Here is a 27,924-nt window from a genome sequence, read left to right on the forward strand (position 1 = left end):
GCTTACATCAAGGATGGTTGACCTAGTGAGGGGGGTGAATTTATCCTAAATTCTTAAAATACATGCCGTGGCACTGCTGTTTTCCAAAACACTGTGGGTGTGTTTCCTAGTCTGATCTGATGTGAGATCTGATCAAAACTCCTGAATTCCCGAAGAGCAAAATCCCTAGCTCATCTCAGACAAGTCTTTGTGCACTAACCTGATGAATGCCACAGGCTCCAGTAGCTTTTGCTTTATAGCTAGGGCTAGTCAATTGCAGCTTTTGAAGGGAATTGCCTTGACTTGTAATGCAAATGTGTGCTTTGTTTCCCAGGTGACCTATTGAGTAGCCTGTTGCAGAGTCCCAGTGCAGCCAAACTATTGAACCAGCCAATCCCCATCCTTGACACAGAAAGTGAATACATATGTTCCCTGGCTCTGGAGTGCCTGGCACACCTCTTCAGCTGGATCCCTTTATCTACTAGTATCACTCCATCACTCCTTACCACCATTTTCCACTTTGCTCGCTTTGGCTGCGACACCCGTGTTCGGAAGATGTCTTCTGTCAATGGCAGCAGCCAGAACTCAGTGTTGGGACAGGAGCGCGGCCGCCTTGGTGTTTTGGCTATGTCTTGCATCAATGAACTGATGTCTAAGAACTGTGTGCCTATGGAGTTTGAAGAGTATTTGCTGCGGATGTTCCAGCAGACTTTCTACCTCCTGCAGAAGATTACCAAGGAGAACAATGCCCATACGGTGAAGAGCCGGCTGGAGGAACTGGATGAAAGGTAAGAGCAACCAACAGCTAAGTAGCTGTGCTAGGGCCTCTTGCTTTCTAAAAGACAGTCTTTATTGCTTTGTAGTCATGCATGGCGTGTCTAATCGCCTTTTTTTCAGAGTGCTGTGCTGAGGGAGACAGACAAAAAGGTAGGTGCCCACAGGTAAGGTTCTTGTGAGGGGCTGAGTTTGCTAAGGGACCATGGTGGCACACATTGGTATTCTGTCCTCTTCCTCCCCTTTCCCCCCGTTCGTCACTGTTTGACTGCAGGTCTGAGGTGGCACAAGAGCCGAACCTGCCCTTCATTCAGTTGTAACAGAAAACAGAAGAGGCTCAGTCAGGTAAAGGCATTGCAGTATCCCCTTTTCTGGTCAGTATCTGCCTTCTCTGCTTAAACTCAAACATACAAAGAGTGGGTAGATATTCTACGAGTCATGACTCAAAAGAAAATAGAAGTAGTTTCCTACCCTTCACTGAGATGTGACAGTTTCCTCATTGCTTTTTCATTTTTACTTTTTTGGTTTTTAAACACCACCAAAAGACAGCCTCAAGAGCTCCATTCATGGCAGCAGTGAATGGCTCTGCTGCAGGGCTGTCTGGCTTGACAGGAGGCAGCAAGGAAGACAGAACATCTTGAGACTGTGCTGTCATTTTCCAGACTGTTACTGCCACCTTTTTTGCCTAAATCAGCTTAATTCTTTGATATCGGATATCCCTACTCCATAGAATCCCAGACTGGTTTGGGTTGGAAGGGACCTTAAAGCTCACCCAGTTCCAACCCCCTGCCACAGGCAGGGACACCTTCCATTAGACAGATTGCTCCAAGCTCCATCCAGCCTGGCCTTGAGCACTGCCAGGGATGGGGCAGCCACAGCTTCTCTGGGCACCCTGTGCCAGTGCCTCAGCACCTTCAGTGTCTTGCCATTGTGTTGAGTGGTTGAATCCACCTGTGGTGGAAGAGGTGAGGGCTTAAAGGCTGCCTGTTTCAGGCTGCTGCCATGAGGAGCCTGGCAGGCTGGGGCTAATGCTGGTGAATAGGTTGTGACTCTGTGAATGTGCGCAGTGTCCTGTTACAGATACATGGTGCTGCTGTGTAAAACTTGATCCCCGATGCAGCTGCAAGGACTTAGAGCTTTTGGGTGCTTTTTGATGGGGTTTTCTTGTTTGTGGTTTGGGGTTGGTTTTTTTGTTTGTTTGTTTGGTGGTTTGTTTTTTTAATACCAAGAATAAAAACAAATTTAGGAGACAAACTGTGGGTCCATTTGTAGAGATGATTTGCATGTTTCTTCTGTAAAATGCCATTTTTCCGTCTCTTTAGATGTGTAAATTTGGGGTGATAAACTTAGATTAATCATGACTTCTGCTTAACAGTGAATTCTGTTTGTTCATTTTTTTACTAACTTCCTCCAACTTCAGTATCACTGAGTCCTAGAAATAAGACATATAAATGTGCCACCATTGCGTACAAGATGTGTGCACAGAGTGCCAGGGTTTTCACTCTGGATTTCAGAAAAGCTTTCCTGGAACCCCACAATCTCTTGTATAACTTTGTTCTTTCTTTTATGGAAAACATGAGCAAGCAGCCTTCACTGGCAAGACTGCAGGAGGTCTCTAACTGTGTTGGCCTTCGTGATATGGTATTGCCATATCATCATGTTCTGCTGCTTAGATATGTTATCCATGGAGATTTGTTGGTGTCTGTAATTGTGAGACCCCTTCATTGTGAAGGTCTGAAATAGGAATGTAACTAACATGTTCTGGAAAGTGGAAAGATTTAGCTGGCTTCTGGAGGAGTAGAGCTTTCTCCAGGCTGACTGTCCTCTCTGAGGAAAGGGATGTGAGGATTTTCCCTTTGTATATAACCCTATAGGGCATAGCTATATTTGTATGTCTAAATATGTCCAGCTGTAGAATCATAGAATAGTTAGGGTTGGAAAAGACCTTAGGATCATCAAGTTCCAACCCACCTTTCTCTCAGCTACCCTGACATCCTGTAGCCTATCAATAGCATCCCGCAGCTCAGCCGCCTGCTGCAGGAGGACCTCTACCAGGGAGCACCGAGTGCAGCCCTGCCCATTGTGCACCGTTCCCTCCCCAGAGCAGTGCAGGCACTCTCTACACCCCGAGCTCTGCACTGCAGGCTCCCCTCTCATCGGCTCTGTCTGGGTGCCTACGGTGGCCACCGCTGGGCCCGCCAGAGCAGAGCTCCCAGACCGGGCCCTGGCCCCACGGCGAGCGCTCACCACCCCGCTCACCACCCCGCTCACCAGCCCGCTCACCACCCCGCTCACCACCCCGCTCACCAGCCCGCTCACCAGCCCGCTCACCACCCCGCTCACCACCCCGCTCGCCTGCCCGCGCGAACTGCCCCGACCCGCGCTGTTCGCTGCGCTCCTGATCGCCCGCGCTCCCTGGGGCAGGTTTTTAACCAATCAGGGCTGGCGCCGCTCCTCCTGGCTCCGCCCCCTGTGGGTCCCTGCTGGCGGGAGCTGAGCTGCCGGCTCCGGGGCAGGTCCTGTCGAGGACTTGAGGCTTCCCCGGTGGCTCTGCTCTTGTCGCTCTGAGTTGAGGCTCCTGGACGCTGATCTCCCCCCTCCGGTGTTGAAGGCGGCCTCTCTCGAGCTACTCACCTCAGCAATACTGCATGACAGTGTCATCTTGGCTTGGACTGAAAAAAATCCTAGAACTGTAGAATGGTTAGGGTTGGAAAGGACCTTAACAATCAAATCCTGAAGAGAACTGGCCCTAAAGAAACTTCAGAGAGTTTGCTGTCTTCAGAACCTGCTTGCCCTGGGTCCGTTCCTTCCCTTCTTGCCATGGTGCTGGTTATTTCTGTTCTTTTACAAAGTGGTTGTGAACAGCTGGTACTACCAGAGTAGTCCAGAAAAGGAGTAAGCTTAAACTATCTTTTACTTTGTGTTTGGTTTTAACTTGAAGATCGCAGAACATGGCAAGTAAGGATACAACCAGTGGCCCAGTGGCTGCAGAAGGACCTTTGGGGCTGGCAGACCTAGGGGCCAAGTAAGAATTTCACTGGTCTGAGATCAGAAGCTCTTCAAGAAATAAAAAAATAAAAGCATGAAGGAGATGTTTGGATGTGGCCTCTTTCTTTTCCTGCTAGCTTTACTTCTGAGGTGTTTGATCTGTGATCAGCTATGTTTAGTGATCTCTTGTGAAGTAGGCAATGCCAAATAAAAAGGAAACTTAATCTTTTTGTGTATTCAAAGTATTATGTGGTTTTGTAGGCTTGTAACAACCAACAGTGTTGCAGCTCTTTGTTAGCTGGCAGTACTTATGGTCTTGAGTGAGACGTCATTAGGAAGAGTAGGGTTCCTCCCCCAAAAAAAGCTTACAGAAGGGAAAAGGAAGGCAGTACAGTAAAACCAGTCTGTTAATGTGTGTCTGCAGCTTTGCTAAGCCTGACTTTTTAGTTAAAAGAAAAACTTCAAGTGGTCTTGCCCTTTAGAGTTCTTGCCATGTGGGAAGGATGAACTTCTCTGTACATAGCCGTGCCACTGGATTGCTGGAGCTCTCAATGTGTATGATGCTGCAATACATTGGTCCTCTGATGAATGCATTGAATTAACGGAGTATTGAACACTTCTGTATAGGTAGACATGAGGATGATTTCTAACCTTGATGAAACTTGTGTTGTGCAGGGTTTGTTCTTAATCCCCAGTAAGAGCTTACCTGCCCCACTGTGGTTTCGGTAATTCCACCGCAGGTGCATCCTTGGGAACCCTCAGTGCTTCACTGAGGTTGCACTCTTGCTGGACTCCTGTAAGTGTTGGTAGCAGGCTTCCTTTGGATCTTCACTTTGTGCAGTCCCAAGCATTGAGTAGTCCCATGCTTTGGAATAAGATTTGTCTTTATCGTGTAATTTAGTCACAAAAGCCTGGGCTCAGTTCAGAAACTTTGGTCTGCGCTGCAGGAGAAACCATTCTTCCCAGGTCTCAGCTCCATGGTGCTTCCACTACCTTGTCTAAATGTAACACATGTATTGCTAACTCCTGCATTAACTTCTTGCTTCCAGCTGAATTCCTCAGCGGTACTATTTATTCCATTAATCCTATCTATGTCAGTAAGATGACCCCTGCTGTTAATTATTCCTCTAGGGTGGGGGGAGATTGTGCTTATTTGCAGCCATGGTTGACCTCAAATATATTTACCTGAATATTAAAGTTGCTTTTGACTAGACTGTCTTTTCTACTGTTTCAGGTATTAACAGAATGAAGGTAGGTAATTGTTGTAGGGCTTTGTATTTTAATTGTTCTACTGGTTGTTAATTGTAACTTTCTTTTATTAAAAGGATTTTGAGTAAATTTGATCACTGTTTCAATGAAGTTGCTTTCCCTTGTGGCATCCTTCATGTTTTCTCAGTTGTTTTCTCCTTTTCCTTGTAGTTACATCGAGAAGTTTACGGATTTTCTCCGTCTCTTTGTCAGCGTCCACCTACGACGAATTGAATCCTACTCCCAGTTCCCTGTGGTTGAGTTCCTGGCACTGTTGTTCAAATACACTTTTCATCAGGTACAGCCCTGAGACATTGTTTTTCCATGGTCTGTTCTCTCTTCTGTTTTGTACAGAGATCAGGGTCAGCTTGTTTTCCCCAGGGAAGCTGATACCTCAGGTTATCCTAGAAAAAAACCTATTAACTTGTCTTTCTGGCACTTCCCGTCTAGTGCTGGGGACTTGGAAATGGCTTAATGTGCCCTTGGGTTTAGCTGGAGACAGGGGTCACATCTTGCAAGAACAACTTGCCTGGTGTTTATCTTTAGTTTTGCTTTTATGTATTTGCTAGTCCTTGGAATGGACATTGTTGCCTGGAACAGTTATGGAATCCCAGACTGCCTTGAATTGGAAGGGGCCTTAAAACTCATCCAGTTCCAACCCCTTGCCACAGGCAGGGACACCTTCCGCTAGACGGTTAGACGGTTGCTCCAAGCCCCGTCCAACCTGGCCTTGAGCACTGTCAGTGATAGGGCATCTCCATCTTGCTCTTTTTGTGTTTGGGGATGCTTTTCTTTCTCCTGAATGTGACTCTTTCATCTGAGGCTTTCTGTGTAAGTTTTGGTATTGCATCAAAAGCTAAGGTTGGGGTTTTATTGTGTGTTACCTTGCTGTAGAAGCTGTCACAGTGAATTCAAACCCCTGTTTGTCCCCATGTATGAATAATGACAAGGCTGCAGATTTATAAAATGCTCGAAGCTGATGCAGCAAGCCATAAGATGGGTTAATGCTGAGAGCAGCTTTGTAATTCCTGGGTTCCTACCCTTGTGCAAAATCTTTTTCTGATCTTTTGCCAGCTATTGATGTCTCCAATGACTTTCTAAAAGTGTTTTAATAAAGCAAGAAATCCTTCCTGTCAAGTGCGTGCTAACTCGTGTTTTCATTATGTGAAATCAGTCTTGCCATAGCTTGCAATACTCATTGTAAATTTTGGGGTATTTCAGCCTACACATGAAGGCTACTTTTCTTGCTTGGACATCTGGACGCTCTTCTTGGACTACCTGACTAGCAAAATCAAAAGTCGTCTGGCAGACAAAGAAGCAGTACTCAACAGGTGAGCAGTGGGGAAGCTCTCAGGATGTCACAGCTCAAAGAGCCTTCATGGTCACCATGACAGAAGATGTGAGAAACAAGCTGTTGCTTACACCAGCTGTGGTTGGGCCCTTTCTTCTGAAATTGTGAAGTAGAAGAAGTGTAAATTTCAGTGTTTCACACTCACTCAAAAGAATTCAAACTGAGCAGATTAGGGTAGAAAACTGCCACATGCGTTGTGTGTGAACTTGGCAGCCAGAGTTAAAAAGCTTTGTGGTCTAAAATAGAACTTCAACACGTTAGCGAATTTTAGAGGATGCTTTAGCACATATCCAGAGTCAGTTGCCTGGTAAGCGTTTGCACAGCTCATACAAATAATTTAAGAATTAGGAAAAAAGATATTTTATTAGGATTTTGAAATTCCTGTTGAAATGGAGAATGTGTTTCTGAGAAACACTGCTGAGACTGTGTTTGGAAGTTAGAAGTTCCCCTTGCTTATCTGTGATGCTGGTTGTGTGCATCAGTTGCAACAGTGGTTGGCAGCTCTGCCTTTGTAGGTGCTGTATCCTGAAATTGGGGGCTTTCTTTGGATAACAGTGCCTTTGCTCCCATTTTAAGGATCTGGGGAATACACTGGTTCTTTGCTCAAGTTTTGGAGGCTTAGAAGTGCCATGGCTTGTGCTGTCTTAAATGCAGAAGGAAGCTGCTTTCCCTCAAGCACACTAAGTGTAAGTGGTTGGTTTTTGAAAGGCAGCCTGGCATCATAACCACAAAGAACAAATGTGGAACAGGCTTACACCAGACACTACTCTTCCTCTCAGCATGGGAACCATGAGGTTTTAGTTTCTCAAGTAGTAGGTATTTGCATTTGAATTTTGTTATAATTTGTTCCTAACTTGTCACTCTCCCCCTAATGCTGTTGAATTCTGCCTTGGTGTTCTGCTCCTCTTCACTTGGCTAATGTGTGCGTAATGTGTACTTGTGTCAAACAGTTTGTGACGGAGAGCATGGAAACATACAATAGCTGTCTGTAGGAGACTGAAGCAGATTAAAAAGCACACAAGTGGTTGGAGCTTGTACTGCTTTGTCCTCAAGGACAGCATTGACACGAGCAGCCTCCTGCATGCGCTCAGGCAGCCGAGTGCTGCACTTTGACAGCCTGGGAGTGGTTGCAGCGCAGGAGCACAGATGACGTTTCCTGTTCTGTGGTTGACAAACTGCATTTTGTGCACACTGCAGCTTTTACTATTGGTTAAATTGCTAAATCGAGAGTTACATCATCTGAATACAAGAAAAGATGGTAGCTCAGCCTCCCTTGCACAGAGAGCCATCAGTTTCTTCAGCCGACTAGGCTGACACTTCGATTACTTGATGCTCTGAATGTCTGGTAGTGTATCCTAATGCCTGATTTTCCAACTTGGTCAGACCTAGAAAAGAGCATGATCTTTTACACTGAAACCCAGCTGAGAAAGAAGAAAGGAGGTTTTTATAACAATCAGATCAGCTCCACTTGAAAGCCCCAAACTCTGATGCTGCATCAGCAGGAATGACTGAATGCTCAGGTGGCTCTGTGCTGATTTTGCAGCTTGGCATCATTCTTAGGTGGTCATTGAGGAGGGTTTTCTGTGCTCTCTACCAGCTTCCTAGCTCTGAGAGATGAAAAGGCATCTTTCAGTGACATGCCTTTTGTGTTAGAGTACTAGTAGTTAAAGGGCTGGCTTTGTTTCAGAGGACGAGGGCCTGAATTCTTTAGCCAACAGTGTAGGGAAAGAGGATAGCAGAACAAATAGCCTCAGAGGAGTCCCCCTTTTGAGGTATGCAGCAGTACCTGCCCTGCTTCACGTATTTCGCGTTCACTGCCCAAAAGCAGAGCATCAGACAGGCTGCTGAGGAGCAGCTTAAGCAACAAGAAGCTTTTGGTGCCTCCTGTGCATGTGCATCTGTTGTTATTCCTGGCAAGCCACTCCTACCTTTCCTGTTTTGAACTTGTGGGCTGCTTCTGTTGCTGTCAGTTTTCCCTTTCCCTTCTGGAAGTAGTGGGATATCAGGTATTACCGACCTGTTTCGTTGCAGGTAGTGTGTGACATGAAATGACATAATACTCTTAATCCCAGGATCTGCTTAGTCTTTCCTCAACAAACCTCTAAAGCTGTGCTGCAGGCTCTTTGCAGTGGCCCACTAGAAATTGTCATCTGTGTGACTTATCTCCTTTGCAGAAAGGGCTGTGGCACAGCAATTCTGCCGAATTTTGTCAAACTCTTGCTCTGTTTCTCTGTGGTCATAGGTACGAAGATGCCTTGGTTCTGTTGCTGACAGAGGTGTTGAATAGAATCCAGTTCAGGTATAACCAGGCACAGCTGGAGGAGCTGGATGACGAGACACTGGATGATGATGTAAGGAGCAGAGTTGAACAAGGACAACTACAGGTCCAGATACAAGCTCTTGCACTGGTAACACCTGGAATGTCATTCCCTGTGCTTTGGAGTACAAGCTGCTTCAGTTGCTACTACAGTTGCTGCTGTGTGGGGTTTGAGGTTTAAAGCAGCATGAAATACTTTTGACAAAACTGGATTTAAAGTCACACTGAAAATATATTACCTTTGTTTTTAACTTTGTTCTTTTAACTTCTTTGGGGGAGAAGGGGATATAGATACGTACATTCTGATTCTCAGAGGCATTAGGTGTCCGCATCTGGTTGTTTTGGAAATTAAGTGCTGAACTATCTCTGATACAAAATCTTTAAGCTGGAGCAGCTCTGCTCTCTAGACAGGCTAAGAGAGCTGGGCTTGTTCAGCCTGGAGAAGAGAAGGTTCTGGGGAGACCTTAGAGCAACCCCCAGTGCCTGAAGGGGCTACAAGAAACCTGGAGAGGAGATTTAGTCTGTAGGGACAGGACAAGGGGAATGGCTTTAACCTGACAGAGGGGAGACTGAGATGAGCTCTTAGGCAGAAGTTCTTCCCTGTGAGGGTGCTGAGGCACTGGCACAGGGTGCCCAGAGAAGCTGTGGCTGCCCCATCCCTGGTAGTGTTCAAGGCCAGGTTGAATGGGGCTTGGAGCAACCTGGTCTAGTGGAAGGTGTCCCTGCCTGTGGAAGGGGGTTGGAGCTGAGTGAGCCTTAAGGTCCTTTCCAAACCAGTCTGGGATTCTATGATATTTCTAAGTTGGTATTTGTAAACATCATCTCAGTACTGATAAATCTAGAATTGGAATAGGTCTATCAAATGGTTGCGAGAGGTTGTTCTGCATAACAGATGCTTGTCATCTGAGCAGTAACTGTGCTTTGGGAGTGAACGCTTATGCCTTACACTCTAGGGAAGCATATGCCCTCATGCCCAAAGCCTGGCTAGGCAAAATTATTCTCCATCAGGTACTTAGTGGTACATGGGAATCACAAGAGCGGTATCTCTTCAGCATCTGGTTGTCTGCAAAAGCCAAGCTCTGGAAAGGAGCTCGCTAGACCCAAACATCAGTTAAGATCTACTAGTCTGCAAAAAGCTGTTTCCCTCTGGATGTCCTGTACTTACCTTGGTGTTTCTTCCCGTAGCAGCAGACCGAGTGGCAGCGGTACTTGCGCCAGAGCTTGGAAGTGGTTGCAAAAGTCATGGAGCTCTTGCCAACTCATGCCTTCTCCACACTAGTAAGTTGTTACCCAGACCAAAGTGCAATGTGAAATGAGCACCAACTGCTGGAGTTTGTTTCAAGCTGTTTAATAGAAGCCACAGTGCCAAAGAGAAGAGGGAAATTTGGTTTTGGATGTAAAACCTTGGCAAGAGGAGACCAGAAACTGAAGGAAAAACTCTTGGGGTTTGGCTTTCTCACATTCCTTGGTGTGTTTTGAAGAGAGTGCTTCAGTGAGCATCTGAGTCCTACTTGCTGGACACTAAGCTCTTTAGACCATCTTTTAAAGTATAAATATTTGGCAGCAGTCCTTCACTGGTGTTTATCTTGGTCTTTATATTAGGTGGCAGTGCTGTGAATTGGGCAGATGGGTCTTAAGAAGAGTGGAATCTTTGTTTAAATGAAAGGCTGGATATAAATGCTGAAGAAAGTGCCTCAGACAATTGGGAATTACATCTGATAAACACAGAGAAGTGCTTTGCTCCAGCTAGTGCCACTGCTTTTGCTAAAATCGGTGGTGTAAAAGCTGTTGGGGTTTGTAGCGTTATAGTGGGTTTTGAGGAGGAGATCTTGAGGCTGTAAGCCAGTGTAGTTCAACATTCAGAGTAGTCAGTGCCTTTTTGCTGGGTGAGAGGAAAGACAAGTAATAGCAGTAGGATCTTAAAGCAAGCCTATTAATTGTCCTGGAGATACTGGGTACCTGGACCTCTGAACCACATTCCCAATAAGCAAAGGAAATGAAGCTGCTGCAGGGGCAGAAGATGCCTGATCTGAACTGCTTTTAATTGATACTTTTATTCAAGAATCATTCTGGCTGAGCTAAGCACTATTCCTAGAAACTGAAGTAGTGAACTTAGCAGCCCTTGTGTGAAAGTAGAAGTTGTTCTGCAGCGTGGCACACGGCATGAGTCTGCAAGAGGCAAACAGAGGAGCAGCTGTTTCACTGAGCATATGGGTCATATGGTGAAGAGCATGTGGCTTCCTTAAAGTAACACATTAACATGAGGAAGACTTTCTGCCCTCTTCCTGCAGTTATATAAAGTATCTACACTGTTATTTAGGCACAGCACGTTAGAAACTTGATGGTGAGTGCTTTCTTGAGCCCTGCATTAGATCACTCTTGTATAGTGGATAAACTGGGAGATTCTCAAGCAGTTTCCGGTGCTTCTCATGGTGCTCTGCAGTGCTGTTGGATGCAGTGGCTGGTCTGTCAGTAGCAAATAATTAAAACAACATACAGCAGCTGCTGTTACTCTGTCCCATGCTGGACAATGAATGGCTGTGGCTCCTTCTGCTCATGGATGAGGGGGAACTTTTATAAAACCAACCACTTCTGCCAATAGACTGAAAAGGTTAGAAAATATTTTTTTCTGATGGGATGTCTACAAGGAAAGGGTCAGTCTGCAGTTTTGGCCTGTGTGGATACAAATGCATTCAGGTACATCACAATCTCTTAATTCAGAACACTGAGGTACCTTGGCTAGCTGAAAACTGTTTAGAAGGCTTTCTAGTCTGTGCGCACAATTCACTTCCCCCATGGCAGCATAACCAGCTGAAGTATCACCAGGATCAGGCATCTTTGCTGTCAGTCCTGCCCTCTGTTCCCAGACTGGGATGCATGAGGACTGTGGTAGCTGCTTCCTTGGCTGTTTTCCCCTTAGAGCTTTCCTAATGCAGCCTGCAGCTTACTTGCTGCAGTACTTCCCTTTTACACTCTGCTGTAGAGGCTCTCTGTTTGGAAACTCCTTTGGTGGAACAGTATTTTGGTAGCTGCATTTTGAGGAGCTGATACTTACGAGTGAGATAGCTGCAGCACAGGCATCCTGTGCTCCAAACTCTGCCTTTCCTCTGCTCTGTTTGGTCTGGGTTATACATCCATCTGTATATTCATAGTGGGGCATGCCGTGCCATCACTTAGACTTATCAGACCATTATCTTGTTAGGCTGATTGCTGGTATTTGTGGGAAAGGGAGAGCTACCACAGTGAAGTGCCTTCAGGGTGGTGATCTTGGTGGCTTTCATGACAGCTATCAGGACATGAGAAGCTGTGGCATGCAGGATCAGGCCATAACCTAGCAACTTGCCTCTTCTCCAAATGTCTTGAAAACACTAGGGAAAAGTAAGAAAACTCTGCACTGTGTAATCGGTAGTTGGATGTTAACTGTCTTCCAAGCCCCAAAATCACTCTTGTTTCTTGTCTCTTGTAGTTTCCAGTTCTACAGGATAACTTGGAAGTGTATCTGGGACTCCAGCAGTTTGTAGTCACTTCAGGGACAGGTAATAACCATTGTGATCCTCACTGAATAACTGATTGCAAAAACCATCTAGACCTGCTTTGGTGTTGCTTCTTCCATATTCCATTGAGGGTCTGAACACATGTATGGTGTCTAATGGCTCAGTAAACATCTCAGCAGACATCTAATGTGATTTATTTTCTTGTTAAAAACAGATATGCAGCTCCAAATACTACAGTAACGTGGAGAGGATGACCTTTTTCCTCCCATTAAATTTATTTCAGGAAAGATTGTGCGCCCATTTGCTTGGGGTTCAAATCTGGTGTGAAGTTGTCCACTATAGGAGTATTTTTATTTAGGGTGAATTAAAACTGGTTTGAGTCAATGAGAAGATGAGCTATTTACAATGTTGTAGTAGTTTCTTCTCTACCTGGCATTTCAGGAGTCTTCATGTATAAAGTAGTTTACAAAGACACCAGTGCTTTCAGAATATAAAGCATGAGTGTGGCTTTTTTGCTCCTTCCTGAGAAATAAGGAAAGTCATAGTAGTAAGATCTGTGTGAGGAAAGATTGTAGCTGAAGTATAGCAAAAGAATGTAGCTGGGCTGATTAAAGTTTTCTGGTATGACCAGCAAAGGAATCTCTTGGATTTCACTACTGCTGCACATGGAAATGTGGTATTGCAGAACTGATTTGATTTTTTTAGTTAAAGGTCTGGAGTGTTTGGAAAGCAGGTATATATACAACTGAGTGGTAGGATAATTGCATAAATAATAAGACTGGTAAATCTAGTTATTCATATGTTCCTTATAGGAGAAATATAAAAGTTAATTATAATGACTTTTAATTTTTATTTTATTATTTATTATATTTTTAATTATAACGATTTAATTATAACAACTTAATTATAATGATTAATTATAACGACTTTTCACATCAGAAGCAAGCACTATTGTTACAATGTGGCTGTGCTGTTGGAACACTTCTGACCCTCTGGCCAGGAGAGGGAGTTTGGCTAATTACCTCTACAGAGCTGGGGTGGCTTTCCATGTCAACAGATAGACAGAAAGGCTCCCATTTATGTAGGTATTAACACAAATAGAATAAAATAAATGTATGAAAAGCTGAAGTACTTGGTAACATGTTTCAGCCTTTAAATTGGAATTCAAGCGTGGCAGTCAGAACAGTTCAACTCGTCTTGCCCAATCTGAGTACTTCAGTCACTTGGGCAGTGCTGCGATTTGAACTGTGACCCGCTGCTGAGCTAACTGAAGAAGAATGCTTGTAATGTAATTAGAATAAACTTTGCATTTCCTGTATCACTGTAATTAGGTTTCCCAGCTCAAAGAGCTGTATTTATTAGAACACATAAGACTTTTTGCACGAGGTTTTTCAAGTATGGGCTTTCAGACTGCTAGGCTCTTAGTCAGTGGCTGTTAGCCCAAGCAGTTGTCGACACTGAGGTCTGTTGGCTTCATTGCTATGAACTTTCCTGTCATCCCAGGTCACAGGCTGAACATCACTGCAGAGAATGATTGCCGCCGCTTACACTGCTCCTTAAGGGACCTGAGCTCCTTGTTGCAGGCTGTTGGGCGCTTAGCAGAGTACTTCACTGGGGATGTGTTTGCTGCCAGGTTCAACGATGCTCTGACAGTGGTAGAGAGGTAGGAATGGGTTTTGGGGTTTGCTGTACCCAAAGCAATCGCCACCACTGCAGTGAGTGTGAAAACCAAGGTTTCTTTCTGCCTCCCCTTGTTATGACTGAATTCAGATATGAAGAACTCAATGGCCAGAATCTTGTTACCTTCATCAATGCTATGTTTCCCAGGTAGCTTTCTAAATCCTTAATGAAAAAACTAGTCAAAGGGATTAAATAATATCAGTCACGTGAAAGATTGAAGTACTTGTTTTCCAGCATCTGCATGCATGATGCAATGAAATGTGATGTAGAGCTTGATTACTTCAGAATTGTATCTCTCAAAGCTAAATCACCATAATCTCTTAAGTGGAAAGAGAAATGCCCCATCCCTGGCAGTGTTCAAGGCCAGGTTGGACAGGGCTTGGAGCAACCTGATTTAGTGGAAGGTGTCCCTGCCCGTGGCAGGGGGTTGGGACTGGATGAGCCTTAAGGTCCCTTCCAACACAGACCATTCCATGATTCTATGAAAAGATCTGCGAAAACCAAAAGGCAGGCATCCTTCCATTCTTCCTTCGAGAAACCTAATTAGCATGTGGTTGCAGATTACAGACCTTCAGGGCTTTACATGACTGCATTGGTTATGTTCTTTCATTTTCATGCAGGAACATTGTATTTGTTCCATCTGACTGCAAATTGTTTTCAACTAAATGATCTAAGCCTTGTCTATATATTAGCTAAATATTGACACAGACTTGCAAAGAGTTGCATTCTTATAGATGTTAAAGCAGATTTGTACATGTGTATATCCATCTCACACTGCCATGTACGTGTTCACTTTCAGGTTGGTAAAAGTAACGCTGTATGGATCCCAGATTAAACTGTACAACATCGAAACTGCAGTACCATCTGTACTGAAACCTGACCTTATCGATGTGTGAGTATGAGATAGACAGTGCAAATGGTTGGATACAAACTTGGTATCTACATGGGATGGTACATCCTCAAATGGATGTACTCAGGTTATTTAAAGAAAAAGACATTTGTGATGAGAATTAAAAATACCCATTAGCTCTAAAACTGTTATTCTGCCCTGTACCAGGGGTTGTAAAAGCTTAATTCTTTTGCAGTGTAATTAAATTATGAAATAAAGGGCCATAATAGCGGTGTATTAAGAAATTGGTCTGCTCTCTGTGTGTAGCTCCACTTTATGGTTTTTTTGCTACCAAAGTCAGATCTATGGCTCAGGAAGAAGATGTTTTTCCTAGTACAGGATTTTGATTACTTGACTTCCAAGACAAATGTGCCTTCCAGCTATGCAGGTCATTTCTGAAACAAATGAATACCTTCAATCCAGAAGTTGACATTAAGTGTGAAATTGGTGCTGCTAGTAATACAGCCCCACTCTGACAGCCTTTTAGAGCCCTTCTATTCCTCAGGCTGTGTAGTACAAACTCATTTCCTGCCAGCTGGTGTTTGTGAGCAGAATTTAAGTTTGTCCTTTTGAACACGTCAAGTGCTTGTTCTGGTTTGCAATTGCCTGTACAGGAGCTCCTTGAAACCCCTCTTGAGGTTTCATCATGTAGCTCCCTGGATTTCTCCTAATAATCCCAAGTTACTAGCACTGATTTTTGTGCAGGTAATGTTCTTTTAATGGTCTTTTTCCTTTTCTAGTTTAAAATAATATGGGAGGCTTTTTCCCATGATCTGTTAGTGAGGGGTTTTCCTCTATATAGCCCCAAAGAAATGTCCTGACTCAAAAATCTTAATATGGCCTTGTGTCAGAAGTGTAATTATAAAGACCTACCAGTCGATTAGAATTTGACCTTATCAAATATAATCGATTATGATTTGACCTTTTGGCTTAATACTGTTGCTGAGTGAGTGAGTTCAGTTTCAGCACGTTTAAATATGCTTTGAATATACAGGGTCTGAGGCAAAAAATGGTAGTAAGCAATTTAAAGAAAAAGCTGACAGCTTTGTCTGAAAATATCAATATTCTTCTGCCTTGTGCTATCAGAACTACCATGCTCAGGACATGGGCCCTTCTGCAGCGGTCCTGGAGGATGTGCCTTTTAACCCATGTATGTATCTTATCCTTGCTCTGCTCCTCCGCAGGCATGCTCAGTCCCTGGCAGCCCTGCAGGCCTATGCACACTGGCTGGCACAGTTCTACAGTGAAGTTCATCGCCAGAACCCGGAGCAGTTCATCTCGCTCGTCTCCACCACTTTGGAGGCTATTACACCCCTCATCAGCTCAAAGGTACCTTTGTCAGTTCTGGGCTGAGGGAAGGCTTCCCCTGGTGCCAGAGACCCTCAAGGGGCACAACTGTTGTGTTCACTTGTTTAACAGTCTGCTTTGGACCATGCTGTTTCTCCTGATATGAATCATTCTGAGTCATAGAGTAGTTTGGGTTGGAAGGGACTGTAAAGCTTATCCAGTTGCAGCCCCCTGCCAGAGGCAGGGACACCTTCCACTAGAGCATGTTGCTCCAAGTCATGTCCAACCTGGCCTTGACCACTGCCAGGGATGGGGCAGGCATGATGTATGTCAGGGATGAGAGCTGGGTGTCTTTCCTTTCTCATATAGGGTGAGACCAAGATTAGTCCTAGATAGCATTGTAAATCAGGCTAGTGTGAGATAAGCAACTCAGGCATATAAATTCAGCCTAATGATTTTATGGCTTGAAGCAGGGAAATCTCTTTTTCACACTTTTGAGGGAGCTGATCTGTGCTCTAATTGGCAAATAAATGCTATTAAACAGTCTCGCTTGTGAAAAGCTCTCAATGGCAACTCACTGTGCTATCTGACACCAGTGGTGCATCACATGCTGGTGTTACTGGGCAGCCTGACAAATCTCTCTTTCAGGTGCAGGAGAAGCTGCTGCTATCTGCGTGCCACCTGCTAGTCTCTTTAGCCACCACAGTGCGACCAGTGTTCTTGATCAGCATCCCAGCAGTACAGAAGGTGTTCAACAGGATCACAGACACTTCTGCTCAGCAGCTTCCTGATAAGGTGATTGTCAGAAGCATGAGATGTGTAGATAAGGTGTCTTTAAGAAGCTGTGCCTTGGCTCGTACTTTATGAGGTATAACCTCAATAATAAAGGGCAGGGGCAGTAGTTATCTCTTTCTTGTGGCTATGCAGGAGTCAGTGTGATATAGTTTGTCAGTAATGGTCTATTTCAAGCAACAGAATAAGGAAAAATCACAATTGCACTCCTTAGATCTTATTCCTTCCTCACTTGTTGACACAAGACAGTCCCTGATGATGCATTCTCTTTACAGGAGAGGCACATTGATTCTGACACATAAAAGCTTTTTTTCTGTGAAACTTGTATTATTATTCCACATACCTCACTCCAAGTTAGTATTTATATTACAGAAGTACTGAAAAGCCATAGTGGAGGCTGGGATGGGGTTGTATTGTCTGTTGGCATGGAGGCATAAAGTGCTACACAAGCACAGAAACTTAGTGTATAAACCAGACAAGAAGTAATGAAACTGGTGTCAACTTTGGGTTTATGGATATGAAGAACAGGGACTTACCATTGCTTGGGAGGGATAATAGAGCTGGGAGCTGGTTCCAGCCCTTAAGTCATGGAGCTTTGCTTCTCTCTTACCTTGCAGAGCTGCTAGTTTTTACTTAGGCTCACCTTCCACTGTTGAACTGTTTCCTTCAACAGTGAGAGCTGCTTGATAAAATCATAGAATCAGCCAGGTTGGAAAAGACCTTTAAGATCATCAAGTCCAACCATTCCCCAGCACTGCCAAGGCCACCACTAAACCATATCACCGAGGGCCTCATCTGCATGGTTTGTGAACTTTTCCAGTGTTCACCACTGCCCTGGGCAGCCTGTTCCAATGCCTGACCACCCTTTGGGGAAGGAATTGTTCCTCATATCCAGTCTAACCCTCCCCTGGTGCAGCTTGAGGCCACTTCCTCTTGTCCTACCATTTATTACTTGGGAGAAGAGACCAACCCCCACCTCACTGCAACCTGCTTTCATGTAGCTGTAGAGAGCGCTAAGGTCCCCCTGAGCCTTCTCTTATCCAGACTGCCGGATGAAGAGCCGGAAAACGTCCCCTCACTCTGGGGTTGTGCTCTAGCAAAAAATGCATTGCAAAAAGGTCAAACTTTGTCTCTTGGCTTAATGTGTCATCACTTATAGGCCCAGGTGCTGGTATGCAGAGCACTGTCAAATGTCTTGTTGCTGCCCTGGCCAAACCTTCCAGAGAGCGAACAGCAGTGGGCAGTTCGCTCCACCAACCATGCCAGTCTCATCTCTGCCCTCACAAGGGAATACCGCCAGCTCAAAACCAATGCCATCTTGCCACAGAGGAAGGTGCAGCTGGAAGACAGTAAGTACCATGTTCTTGGTGTCTGCTGTTTTCTGACACCTGCACTGTAAACTGCTGATGGGTGACATTAAGCTGATTTTTCCCAACAGTTATTTTGCCCGAAAAAATGTGTTTAGTGTATGGGGAGGACAGGACAGGAAAGGAGGAATTTCTGTTTTTCTTTCTTTCTTTAGAGACCCTTCTGTGGGGTTTGTGAAGGGCACTCTCACCCCAGCTTGCCTATAGGCTCATCCATCAAAGTACTGTCTTCCTTAGTTGTGCAGGGAAAGTGGGGTCAAATTTGTTGATAAGACTTCCAATAGCAGTGATTGCATTAGGTATACTTCACAGCCTAAGGCTGGAACAGTGTAGGATTAGAAACATTGGGTGGAAGCAGCATTAAATGAAGATTATGGTTATAAAAACGTAAGGGAGGAAATAAGAATTGATTCCAGGCTTGGGAAGAAGTGTAGATGGAGAAGAGCCCTAAACTGATTTGGTCCAGGGACCTTTGGAAAGCTTCTGTTTATATTTTGGGACTGCTTTGGGAGATGTCTGGGAGGTTTTTGGTTGGATTTTATTTTTGAGAATCAATTTCAAACTATTGCTTGTAAGTATGCAGTGTGACGGCTTCTGCCCAACGTGGTGTGCTGGTCAGCTGTGTGTGGGGAGGGAGCATGGTAGCGGTTTGCTCCTCATGAGAAGGGTATCAGAGACTGCTCACATGGGAGGAACCGAGCCAGTTAAGGTCTCCCAGCATTTGGGTTAGTTTATAGTGATAGTGTATCACTCCAGCTGTTATTTCAGAAATAGAAATCTTCAGTATATCTGCCTGTCATAATGTGCTGTTTTTCTTGGTTAGTGTTTCTGTAGCATTAGCATATTGGTAATAATATTGTCTACAGCTCCCCTCCGCCTCTGCACCTGAGCAGCTGAGCAGTGGATGCATCTGTAGAGCAGCAAACCTGTATAACAGAAAGCAAGTAGCCACAGTGACCAAATAAAACCAATTCAAAATATGAGCATGCACTTGGAAACATCTTTGACTCCAACCTGGATGTGGTGTATGTGCTGCGATGTAGGGTTTTTTTAGTTGCTCTGTTTGTGAACTTCATTTCTTGCCTCTTGAGTAGTGTTGACACATGCAGGAAGTATCACCTCTCTTATTTTCCAGCCAAAGTGATCATCCATCAGACACTCAGCGTTTTAGAAGATATTGTAGGAAGTATCTCTGGAGAATCCACCAAGTCTCGACAGATCTGTTATCAGTCGCTGCAAGAATCCGTGCAGGTCTCACTAGCCCTCTTCCCAGCTTTCATTCATCAGTCAGGTATAACCATAGGACAGGTTTTAATGCTGTGAGTAGCTTCATGACCTACTGATGACACCCAGAATGCATCAGCATAGAATCATGGTGGTGGTCATGTGAAGTGTGTGGGCTTTCTGTGACTAAGTGTAAACTGAGGTTGTACTGGGTGGGCTGGGCTGGACTGGAACAGAAAAGGGAGATCTCTGCCATCTAGGATACAGGCATGAAGGTTTGTCAGATTTCCAGAAGATGGAGGTGCCTTGTGTTGTGTTCAGCAGTGAGACAAAATGGAGCTGATCCTGAGCACATAAAAAAAGCTTTAGAATACCCTGTCTAGCTATGTTTGCCACTTAAGTTTTCCCCAGACCCTTGAAAGCAAAGAGGAGACAATCTTATCAGATTAGGTCAAATTATCACAGAATCACAGAGTGGTTTGGTTGGAAGGGACCTTAAAAATCATCTAGTTCCAGACCCCTGATGTGGGTTTATTTTTCTTTCTAAAGGAAAGGCTCCCAAGATGTAACCAGGACTATTGCTTGGCAATCTTCCGGCCAGTGATTTACATTTTGTATCACATCAGAGTAGCTCAGATGCCCAGGACTACAGCAGCTTCTCTCATGAAGACCATGATGTTCCAGGAAAACTTTGGGAGCTAGGTGGGATTTTCTCAGTGAAGCAGGCGAGGGGGAGGCAAAACAAAGTTGAGATGCAGAGCAAATCCAAGACAGCAGGCTGATGCTGTGACTGCAGTAACTGCTGTCTTCAGAACAGGCTTGCAGCCTCATGCCGTTGCTGTTTATTGGCTATAAAAGTCTGTGTGAAGGAGGAGTAGGGCAGGTTCAGCTTCCCCTCGTTATTCAATAAAGCATGTTGGGGCTGATTAGCCCTGGTGCCGCTCAGCTAGTGCATAACCATGTGCTGCAGAGGACTGTTGAAGTTAGATGGATCTTTTCAGTTACTGCCTAGAAAAAAAAAAGCTGGATTGTGCCTCCAGCCCTCCCCCCTGCAAGCTGCAGAGCTGTTTTGGGTTTCTTTGGATTTCCTGTTAACCCTGTACGAGTGGTGAGCAACTGGAGATCACCCCAGACCATGGCCAGGGCTTTCCCCACACACTCTGTGTAGGCCCAGACCATGGCCAGGGCTTTCCCCACACACTCTGTGTAGGCAGAGCAGACTAAGGGCCTCCCTGGTGGTATTGTATTTGATCTGAGCTGCTTGGTGCTGCCTATATTGGTCATCCTCGGCAGTTTTCAGAAACGGATGAACAACCTTTAAACTGTAGTACTGGCTGTTGATTTCAGTTTCTAATGGCCTTCCTGCTAAATTTATTAGAGTAAATGGGGTTCCCTGGAGCAAATCTCACTCATTGATGAATTTGAATGTTACCTTAACACATTCTTTTTGCTTTCTGTTCTTAGATGTGACAGACGAGATGCTGAGTTTCTTCCTCACTCTGTTTCAAGGACTGAGGGTACAGATGGGAGTGCCTTTCACTGAGCAGATCATACAGACCTTCCTAAACATGTTCACCAGGTATTGTCCTGTGTTGGGTGCTGCTTTATATCCCTCAGGATGATCTGCCTTAGTCAGGGGCTCAAACAACAGGTCCCTGTCCCTGAAGAGTGTAGTGTTTCCAATCCAGACCGTCTGTGTCCAAACTTCTGTTATGTTCCAGGACTAAATCCAAGTAAAATGCTTCCAAGTCTGAAGTGACCCAGCCCATGCACATCAATCACACATGCCAGCACAGTCTCAGCTCTCCCACAGACTTTCTAGAAGTGTGTGATGCTGAACTGGACTGTCATGTTGTCTGTTTAGTTCCTACCCAAAATCTGAGGGTGCCCCAACTCTACCACTTAAGCTCTTATTCTGGAGTGGAGTCTGTCAGTCCTCAGTCAAAAACTAGTTCCTTTCTGTGGCTTCATCTCCTTAGCTTGCATTAAACAAGTTCAGATGCACTACCTGCTTTCCAGTAAGTGTGCAGACCCCTGTGAAGCTTCCTGTGCCATGACTGTTTCTGTCGTAGGGAGCAGTTGGCAGAGAGCATCCTCCATGAGGGCAGCACTGGCTGTCGGGTGGTGGAGAAGTTCCTGAAGATTCTGCAAGTGGTGGTACAAGAGCCAGGCCAAGTGTTCAAACCATTTCTACCCAGTGTCATCTCGCTGTGCATGGAGCAGGTCTACCCCATCATTGCGGAGGTAGGGCTGTTCTCACACGAGGTGGAGGATGGGAGAGACTGGAAGGGAAGGCATTGCTGGGGGTGTGGGAGCAATGAAGCCTTTAGCTGTCCAAGAGCTGTAAATGTCAGTCCCGCTGCAGGGAAAACTGGCTAACAAGACAGTGGGAATTGGAAGCAGTGTGGGTGGAGGATTTTGTCAGGAATTGTCAAAAAAGAGGCTAAAATTACAGACATGCCCAAAGCAGGAGGTAAACTCAAAACTCAGTGACGTGTTTCTAACATGATCCAACAGCTGCTGAGTTCTGCGCCTGCCTTGGGTGGAAATGCTCTGATGCTCTGGCACCTTGGCTGCAAAGCACTGCTGGGGGTGGCCACCAGCCGTGGGATCCAGGGATGGTGGGATTCCAGCACAGGAGCCTGCTTTGAGCTTCTTACTCTCTTCTCCTCCTAGCGCTCATCTCCTGATGTGAAAGCAGAGTTGTTCGAGCTGCTTTTCCGGGTCCTCCACCATAACTGGCGGTACTTCTTCAAATCTAGTGTGCTGGCTAGTGTCCAAAGAGGAGTAGCAGAAGAGCAGATGGAGAACGAAGCACAGTTCAGTGCCATTATGCAGGTAACAGCTACTCCTGTGTTTGTCTAGAACTCTTTCTGCAGCAGAGCATATGCTGCTTGTGGCAGTGCATTAAACATGTGGGTGATGGGGTCTTGAGTGATGTCTTGTCTTCAGGACCAGCTGGAAATGAGAGCAGAGTGGTCTTGCTGATGTGCTCACAAGGCACAGTGCCTTGCTGCACAGGGAAGCAGGCAGGGAGGAAGGAATGTTAATTCCTTTCCATGCCTCATCCTGCAGTAAGAATAAATTACTAATGCTGAGCCATTTACTTCTGTTACTAGTGTATGGTTAGCACTAGGACAAACTTCAGTGCAGGAAAGTTTCCCAAGACCAAGATGTCTTTTGGTTTATATGGACTTGTTCTACGCTGTACCGTTGGATCTGGTAGAGAAGGGTCAGTGGGCTAATATCCTGTAGGCTTTTGCCTGGGGAATAGAGAAGGCAAAGGGCTGTCCAAGCGTCTTTCTTTCACTCGTAGCAGTGTAACACTTCCAAACCCACCCAAGTACCTCATTTTGGAAGATCTTCACATGGTAATCTCAGTACTAACTTCAGGCTGGTTGAAAATACTGAACTCTGCTTGTTTTACTACTTTGTTCCTGTTGTTTTAATACAGAGCTCTTCTTTAATGTTCTGTAAATGCTTTTCATGCAACCAGTGTTTTATGTTGAGGATATTAATAGCTTGTGTGATGCTTTCTACCAGAGATCTGAGTCCAGGACTGGCTCAGTCTTGAAGGGACTTGGCCTGGTTTTGTCCATTAAACAAATGGTTGGTGTGGGGAAATGAACTTCTACATTCGTCATGCCTTGAAGCAGCATCTTGTGAAATTCTGCTGCCTGTCTCTGTACAGAGCACACTCCCTGTGTCTGCATCACCTGTACAGTGTTTCAGAGGTTCTCAGTGCGTTTTATTGCAGAGTCTATGCAGGCCAACCAGACTAGTTTAGCAGGATACAGCAGACTTAGCTCCTAGGCTCTTTACTGCTTCTGTAATTCCCAGGTCAGCCTCCCAGCTCCCATCTCTGATGTCTTTCTGATTTAGTGCAGTCACCTTGGTCTTTTGGCTTGGACTGAGAACAGAACCTGTCCATGTGTACTATTGGTGTTCATGCTTCCTGCCCTACAACTGCCTGTCACGTTCACTGGCTACACTGAGAAGCAGCAGAGGCTGCCAGGGGCTTGTTCTGGTGTCAGGGTGAAAATGATGATGATCTGCGTGGCATGTCTGATGCTGTAACATCAAACCCCTTCAATTCTGCTTTGTTTGTAGGCATTTGGCCAGTCCTTCCTGCAACCTGACATTCACCTGTTCAAGCAGAATCTCTTCTACTTGGAGACGCTGAACACCAAGCAGAAGCTGTATCACAAGGTGGGTCCTGGTTCTCCAATGTACACCATGTGCATGGTAATAGGCAGGTGCTGATCTAAGACTCTTTTAAAACTACTCAGAAACTGAAGGTGAGCTTTTTTTATGTCACAGCCTTTCTGTGTTCCTGATGGATATGGTGCTGGTGACAGTGGCATTGCCACCTCCCTGATAACTGATGCAGCAAGCACAGGAGGGATCCCAGCTCTAGTCAAAGCAAAGCCTTGATGTGTTCCTTCCTGTGACAGTGAGGGAAAGCAAAGAGCATACACAGTGACACTGCAGTTTGAGAAAGCAGGAATTGGGATCATCAGTGGGACTGTGCCCAAGTCCCTCCAGCATTCTCACTGTGTCAGTAGCAGCATATCTGATACTTACAGTCAAGTCAGTGCCAGGTGGTTGTCTCCATCAGTGTCATGTAGGACCCACCCTCCAGACCCTCTAATTAGATCTCTGAGCTGCATTCACAATGGATTAAAGTTGGAATCCAGGGTCTTGCCCTTCTGGTCAGGCTCTGAAAGCAGAGCTTTCAAATTCACATCTGTGGTCACAGCTGAAGGACAGCCTGTCATGTTAACAACTGCCTGCTGCAGGCAGCTCCCCATATGTCGTGGCTTTCAGAAGCACAGGGCAGGGCTCAAACTGGCTCAAGTTGGAATGGGACATGAAGCTCTTTGCTTAAAACTTGGGTCAGGTACAAGGGTAAATGTGGCAAACTCGCTGTGAACTTTAAAGCTGATACTATTCCAGCTTATTGTAGCCACTTGGTTCAGGAAACTATCTCTGTGCTCACAAGAGTTGAAGCAGTCCTGTGCAGCCATGTCTGGTCTGCCCTTGATGAGCCTGTATTTTTGGAGCAATGTGCTGGCTGCTGTGGTACCTCCTGTGGCAGCACTGCTGGTGTGAAGACTCCTAACTGTGTTCTCCTCTCGCTGTGCAGAAGATCTTCCGGACAACCATGCTGTTCCAGTTTGTGAACGTGCTACTTCAGGTGCTTGTCCACAAGTCACATGACCTGTTGCAGGAGGAGATTGGCATTGCCACGTACAATATGGCCTCAGTGGACTTTGATGGCTTCTACTCAGCCTTTCTGCCCGAGTTCCTGGCCAGCTGTGATGGTGTGGACTCAAACCAGAAAAACGTGCTGGGAAGGAACTTCAAAATGGACAGGGTAAGAAGGGGGGACACTGCAGCAGGGTATCAGTATTCCCAGGATGCCTGGAACGTGGTGGCAGGAAGCCATGAGCTGTATGGGATGGTGTTTTTAGGCAGTTTTATTCCAAATGCTTCCATACTTGGGCACCTGTAGCCAAAGGTTCTCATTGTAGGTAGCAGAACTGCCATCTCCTCTCTGCTGAATGCTGTGGGAATCAGGGAATGTGCTTCCTGGAGGAAGTCTTCATAGAGGCAGACTGACATTTTCTAGAGTGGGTCACCCAAATCCTCACCAAAATCTCACTCCAGCTGCTGGCCAGATGTTTGAGGGTTGCAGTGGAGACATCAGCAGAGTAGCTGTAATGGCCCACACTTCCTTCAACCTACTGTATGGGTGTGAAGCAAATGGGGGAGGGGTTGGGTCTATAACCTCCCTATGGAAGGGAGTGCAGCAAGTTGTGGCTTCCATCTGCGGGAGCTTGCTTCTCCGTTGAGTGTTTCCTTTCCCATGGGAGATGGAGCTGTGTCCTCTCCCTGTTCATGGGGCACCAAACATCAGGTTCCCGGGGCTCAGGCTCCAGCAGAAGGGGGCTGGGTGTTGGGCCCTCGGTTCCTTTGTGTTTTCCACTTCTTGTAGGTGCTTTCCTGTTTGCAGTCCAATGGGTTGTTTCATCTTTTCCAGGATCTGCCATCATTTACCCAGAATGTGCACAGATTGGTGAATGACCTGCGTTACTACAGGCTCTGCAACGACAGTTTGCCCCCTGGAACTGTGAAACTATAGTTACTGCACTGGACTCCTGTTTTGATCACTGTAGGGAACAGATCCATGTTTCGTTTTGCCACCATCTCTTCTCCTCCCTGGTTTTGTCAGTCCTGCAGGACGCCGTGTCTTGCACATGGGCACATCTGGGATTCACGCACCACGCTTCCTTTCTTTTCCCTCCTCTCCCAACCCAAAGGGCCCCCAGCTGGAGTCAGCACTGTCTGCAGGATGTGTCTTAACGCCCAACCGCCAGGCACCTCAGCTAGAGGAACGTCCTTGCTGGGGTTTGGTTCTACTAAAGTAGCACTTTGTTGCGTCCGGAGATTTCTGTGGAGTTGTCTTGAGAGATCATGTACGTATCAAATGCGAGGCAGAAGCGCCAAAGACTACTTCAGACATTCGTACCTTCGTGTCATTCCACCTTCCTGCCCCTGCCCAGCTCTCGGAGGAGGAGTCTCCTGATGTTGGGACTGTTTTGGCACTTCTATCACTCCTTGGTTTTTAAATTGCCTTGAAAACCTCCCGCTGTTAGGGGGGATTAGAGACTTTTTTGGGGTTTTTTTTAAACGTTTTCTCATCATTCCATTGTGATACTAAAACAACATGCTTAATGGAAATAAAGTGCTTACTTTGTTGTTTTAAAGGACTTGTAACCTGCTTTAGTTTCCCTGTAGGCCTGTCACTGAGCCATTTCACTAGAGGAAAGAGTGTTTTGTACTGCCTGATCAGGCAAGAGGGCCAGCATCACCCATTCCATGCCCTGGGTGCAGAAGGCTCCCATGCAGTCCAGCAGCTCCCAGCCTGCTGCCAGATCAGTGTTGGCTTTTCTCTGCTGTCCCCTCACTGTGTTTCATACCTGTGTTCCCTGGTGTTTTCTGTTGTGATCTATTTATTGCCTCCAGCAGACCATTGTCTGTATTGATCCAAGAGCTGCCTGCTGGCAGAAATCTAACATTCAGGGTGTTGCATCACAGGAGACCGGAGCTGAAGGCCAGCTGCTGGCCAGCCTGACCCGAGAGTGGCATTGAGCATAAGGTTAAAATCCCAGTACCCAGTCAGGAACAGAGTTCTGGGGGCTTGTGAATCTCTGACCATGCAGCTTGGAAGGATTTATTTTTCCCCTGGATCCACGAGACAGGTAGATAGGGCAGAGCTTTAAATCAGTCTTAATTCTCTGCAGTTACCAGGGCAGCTGCATAGTTTGGACAGCACAGGTCACTGTGAAGGGCGAAGCCTGGAGGAGGTGTTCAACCATAAACGTATGTGGATGTGGGTGAAATGCTGCACATGGACAACAGGGATGTGCATGTATCTGGCTGGACTGTAAGAGCACTTGCTTCATAGCTCTTTTATTTCCAGTTTTGTGGAAAACATCCTGCTCTTTTGTGTTTGCTGTTGGAGATGTCTGCTGTTTGGATAACCTGTGTACAGGCAGAGCCTCACATCCAGGCTGTCTGAACTGGGACCAGTTTGATGTTTGGGTTTCAAACCCTCCAGTGAGCAGCTTGAGTTGGAGTTCAGCCCTGCCTCACCAGGTACAGCCACTGTCTGCACAGGTCATGGACCTTTGGAGACCAACATGAAGGTGGGTGATGGATGATCTGTCACTGGGCTGCAGAGATATGACCTCCTCCAGGTGAATGACACCAAGCTCCCAGCAGCTGGAACTCTTAAGAGAGCTGGGCTTGTTCAGCCTGGAGTAGAGAAGGCTCCAGAGAGACTGCAGAGCAGCTCCCAGTGGGGAGGGGAGAGCAGCCCCAGAGGGGCTACAATAAAGCTGGAGAGGGGCTTTGGACAAGGGCCTGTAGGGACAGGCCAAGGGGGAATGGCTTTAACCTGACAGAGGGGAGACTGAGATGAGCTCTTAGCAGAAGCTCTTCCCTGTGAGGGTGCTGAGGCGCTGGCACAGGGTGCCCAGAGAAGCTGTGGCTGCCCCATCCCTGGCAGTGTTCAAGGCCAGGTTGGACGGGGCTTGGAGCAACCTGGTCTGGTGGAAGGTGTCCCTGCCTGTGGCAGGGGGTTGGAACTGGATGGGCTTTAAGGTTCCTTCAACCCAAACCATTCCATGATTTAAGGAACCTGCACTGGCAGCGCATGGCTCAAAGCAGCAGTTCTTGGAGTAACTCTTGGAATGTCATCATCTGCACCTGAAACCTTGAGTCCTTGTTCTTCCTGTTGGTCATCAGGTGGATGCAGATGCAGTTCAGGGTCCAAACCTGGCCCTAGTGTCCTGAGCTGTCCCCTGCTCACCCACAGTGTCAGCCCCTGCACCTCCTACCCTGGCCATTGTTTCCTTCAGTGGGAGGCTGTAGGGGTTTCATGCGCTGCTGGCACTGCTGCCCTCCCACAGTGGTGCTGGTGCTTCCTTCTTGCAAAACCTCTGGTTGACAGAGGGTGAAAGTACATG

The 27,924-nt window shown here is 46.0% G+C and overlaps 1 protein-coding gene across 5 annotated transcripts in view; it reads left to right on the plus strand.

Moving 5' to 3' along the window:
- The window catches only part of XPO6 (exportin 6), a 56,639-nt gene extending 30,476 nt beyond the window's left edge, over positions 1-26,163 (plus strand). The window contains exons 7-24 of one of the 5 annotated variants that reach the window (XM_061350703.1): positions 314-767; positions 5,161-5,287; positions 6,211-6,320; positions 8,583-8,724; positions 9,843-9,935; positions 12,124-12,193; positions 13,655-13,814; positions 14,631-14,723; positions 15,905-16,049; positions 16,656-16,802; positions 17,959-18,148; positions 19,302-19,457; positions 20,855-20,969; positions 21,463-21,634; positions 22,067-22,228; positions 23,501-23,599; positions 24,537-24,767; positions 25,434-26,163. In XM_061350703.1, coding sequence (XP_061206687.1) covers positions 314-767; positions 5,161-5,287; positions 6,211-6,320; positions 8,583-8,724; positions 9,843-9,935; positions 12,124-12,193; positions 13,655-13,814; positions 14,631-14,723; positions 15,905-16,049; positions 16,656-16,802; positions 17,959-18,148; positions 19,302-19,457; positions 20,855-20,969; positions 21,463-21,634; positions 22,067-22,228; positions 23,501-23,599; positions 24,537-24,767; positions 25,434-25,535 — 2,768 coding nt within the window. In that variant the 3' untranslated portion in view covers positions 25,536-26,163. The remainder of the gene's footprint in view (positions 1-313; positions 768-5,160; positions 5,288-6,210; positions 6,321-8,582; positions 8,725-9,842; positions 9,936-12,123; positions 12,194-13,654; positions 13,815-14,630; positions 14,724-15,904; positions 16,050-16,655; positions 16,803-17,958; positions 18,149-19,301; positions 19,458-20,854; positions 20,970-21,462; positions 21,635-22,066; positions 22,229-23,500; positions 23,600-24,536; positions 24,768-25,433) is intronic. The other 4 variants (XM_061350704.1, XM_061350706.1, XM_061350707.1 and 1 more) reach the window with 4 other exon arrangements.
- Positions 26,164-27,924: the final 1,761 nt, after the last annotated feature.

The sequence above is a fragment of the Neopsephotus bourkii genome, unplaced genomic scaffold, assembly GCF_033783945.1.
Source record: "Neopsephotus bourkii isolate Nb327-2 ecotype Australia unplaced genomic scaffold, CSIRO-AGI_Nbou_v1 NB_533, whole genome shotgun sequence".
Lineage (NCBI taxonomy): Eukaryota > Metazoa > Chordata > Aves > Psittaciformes > Psittacidae > Neopsephotus > Neopsephotus bourkii.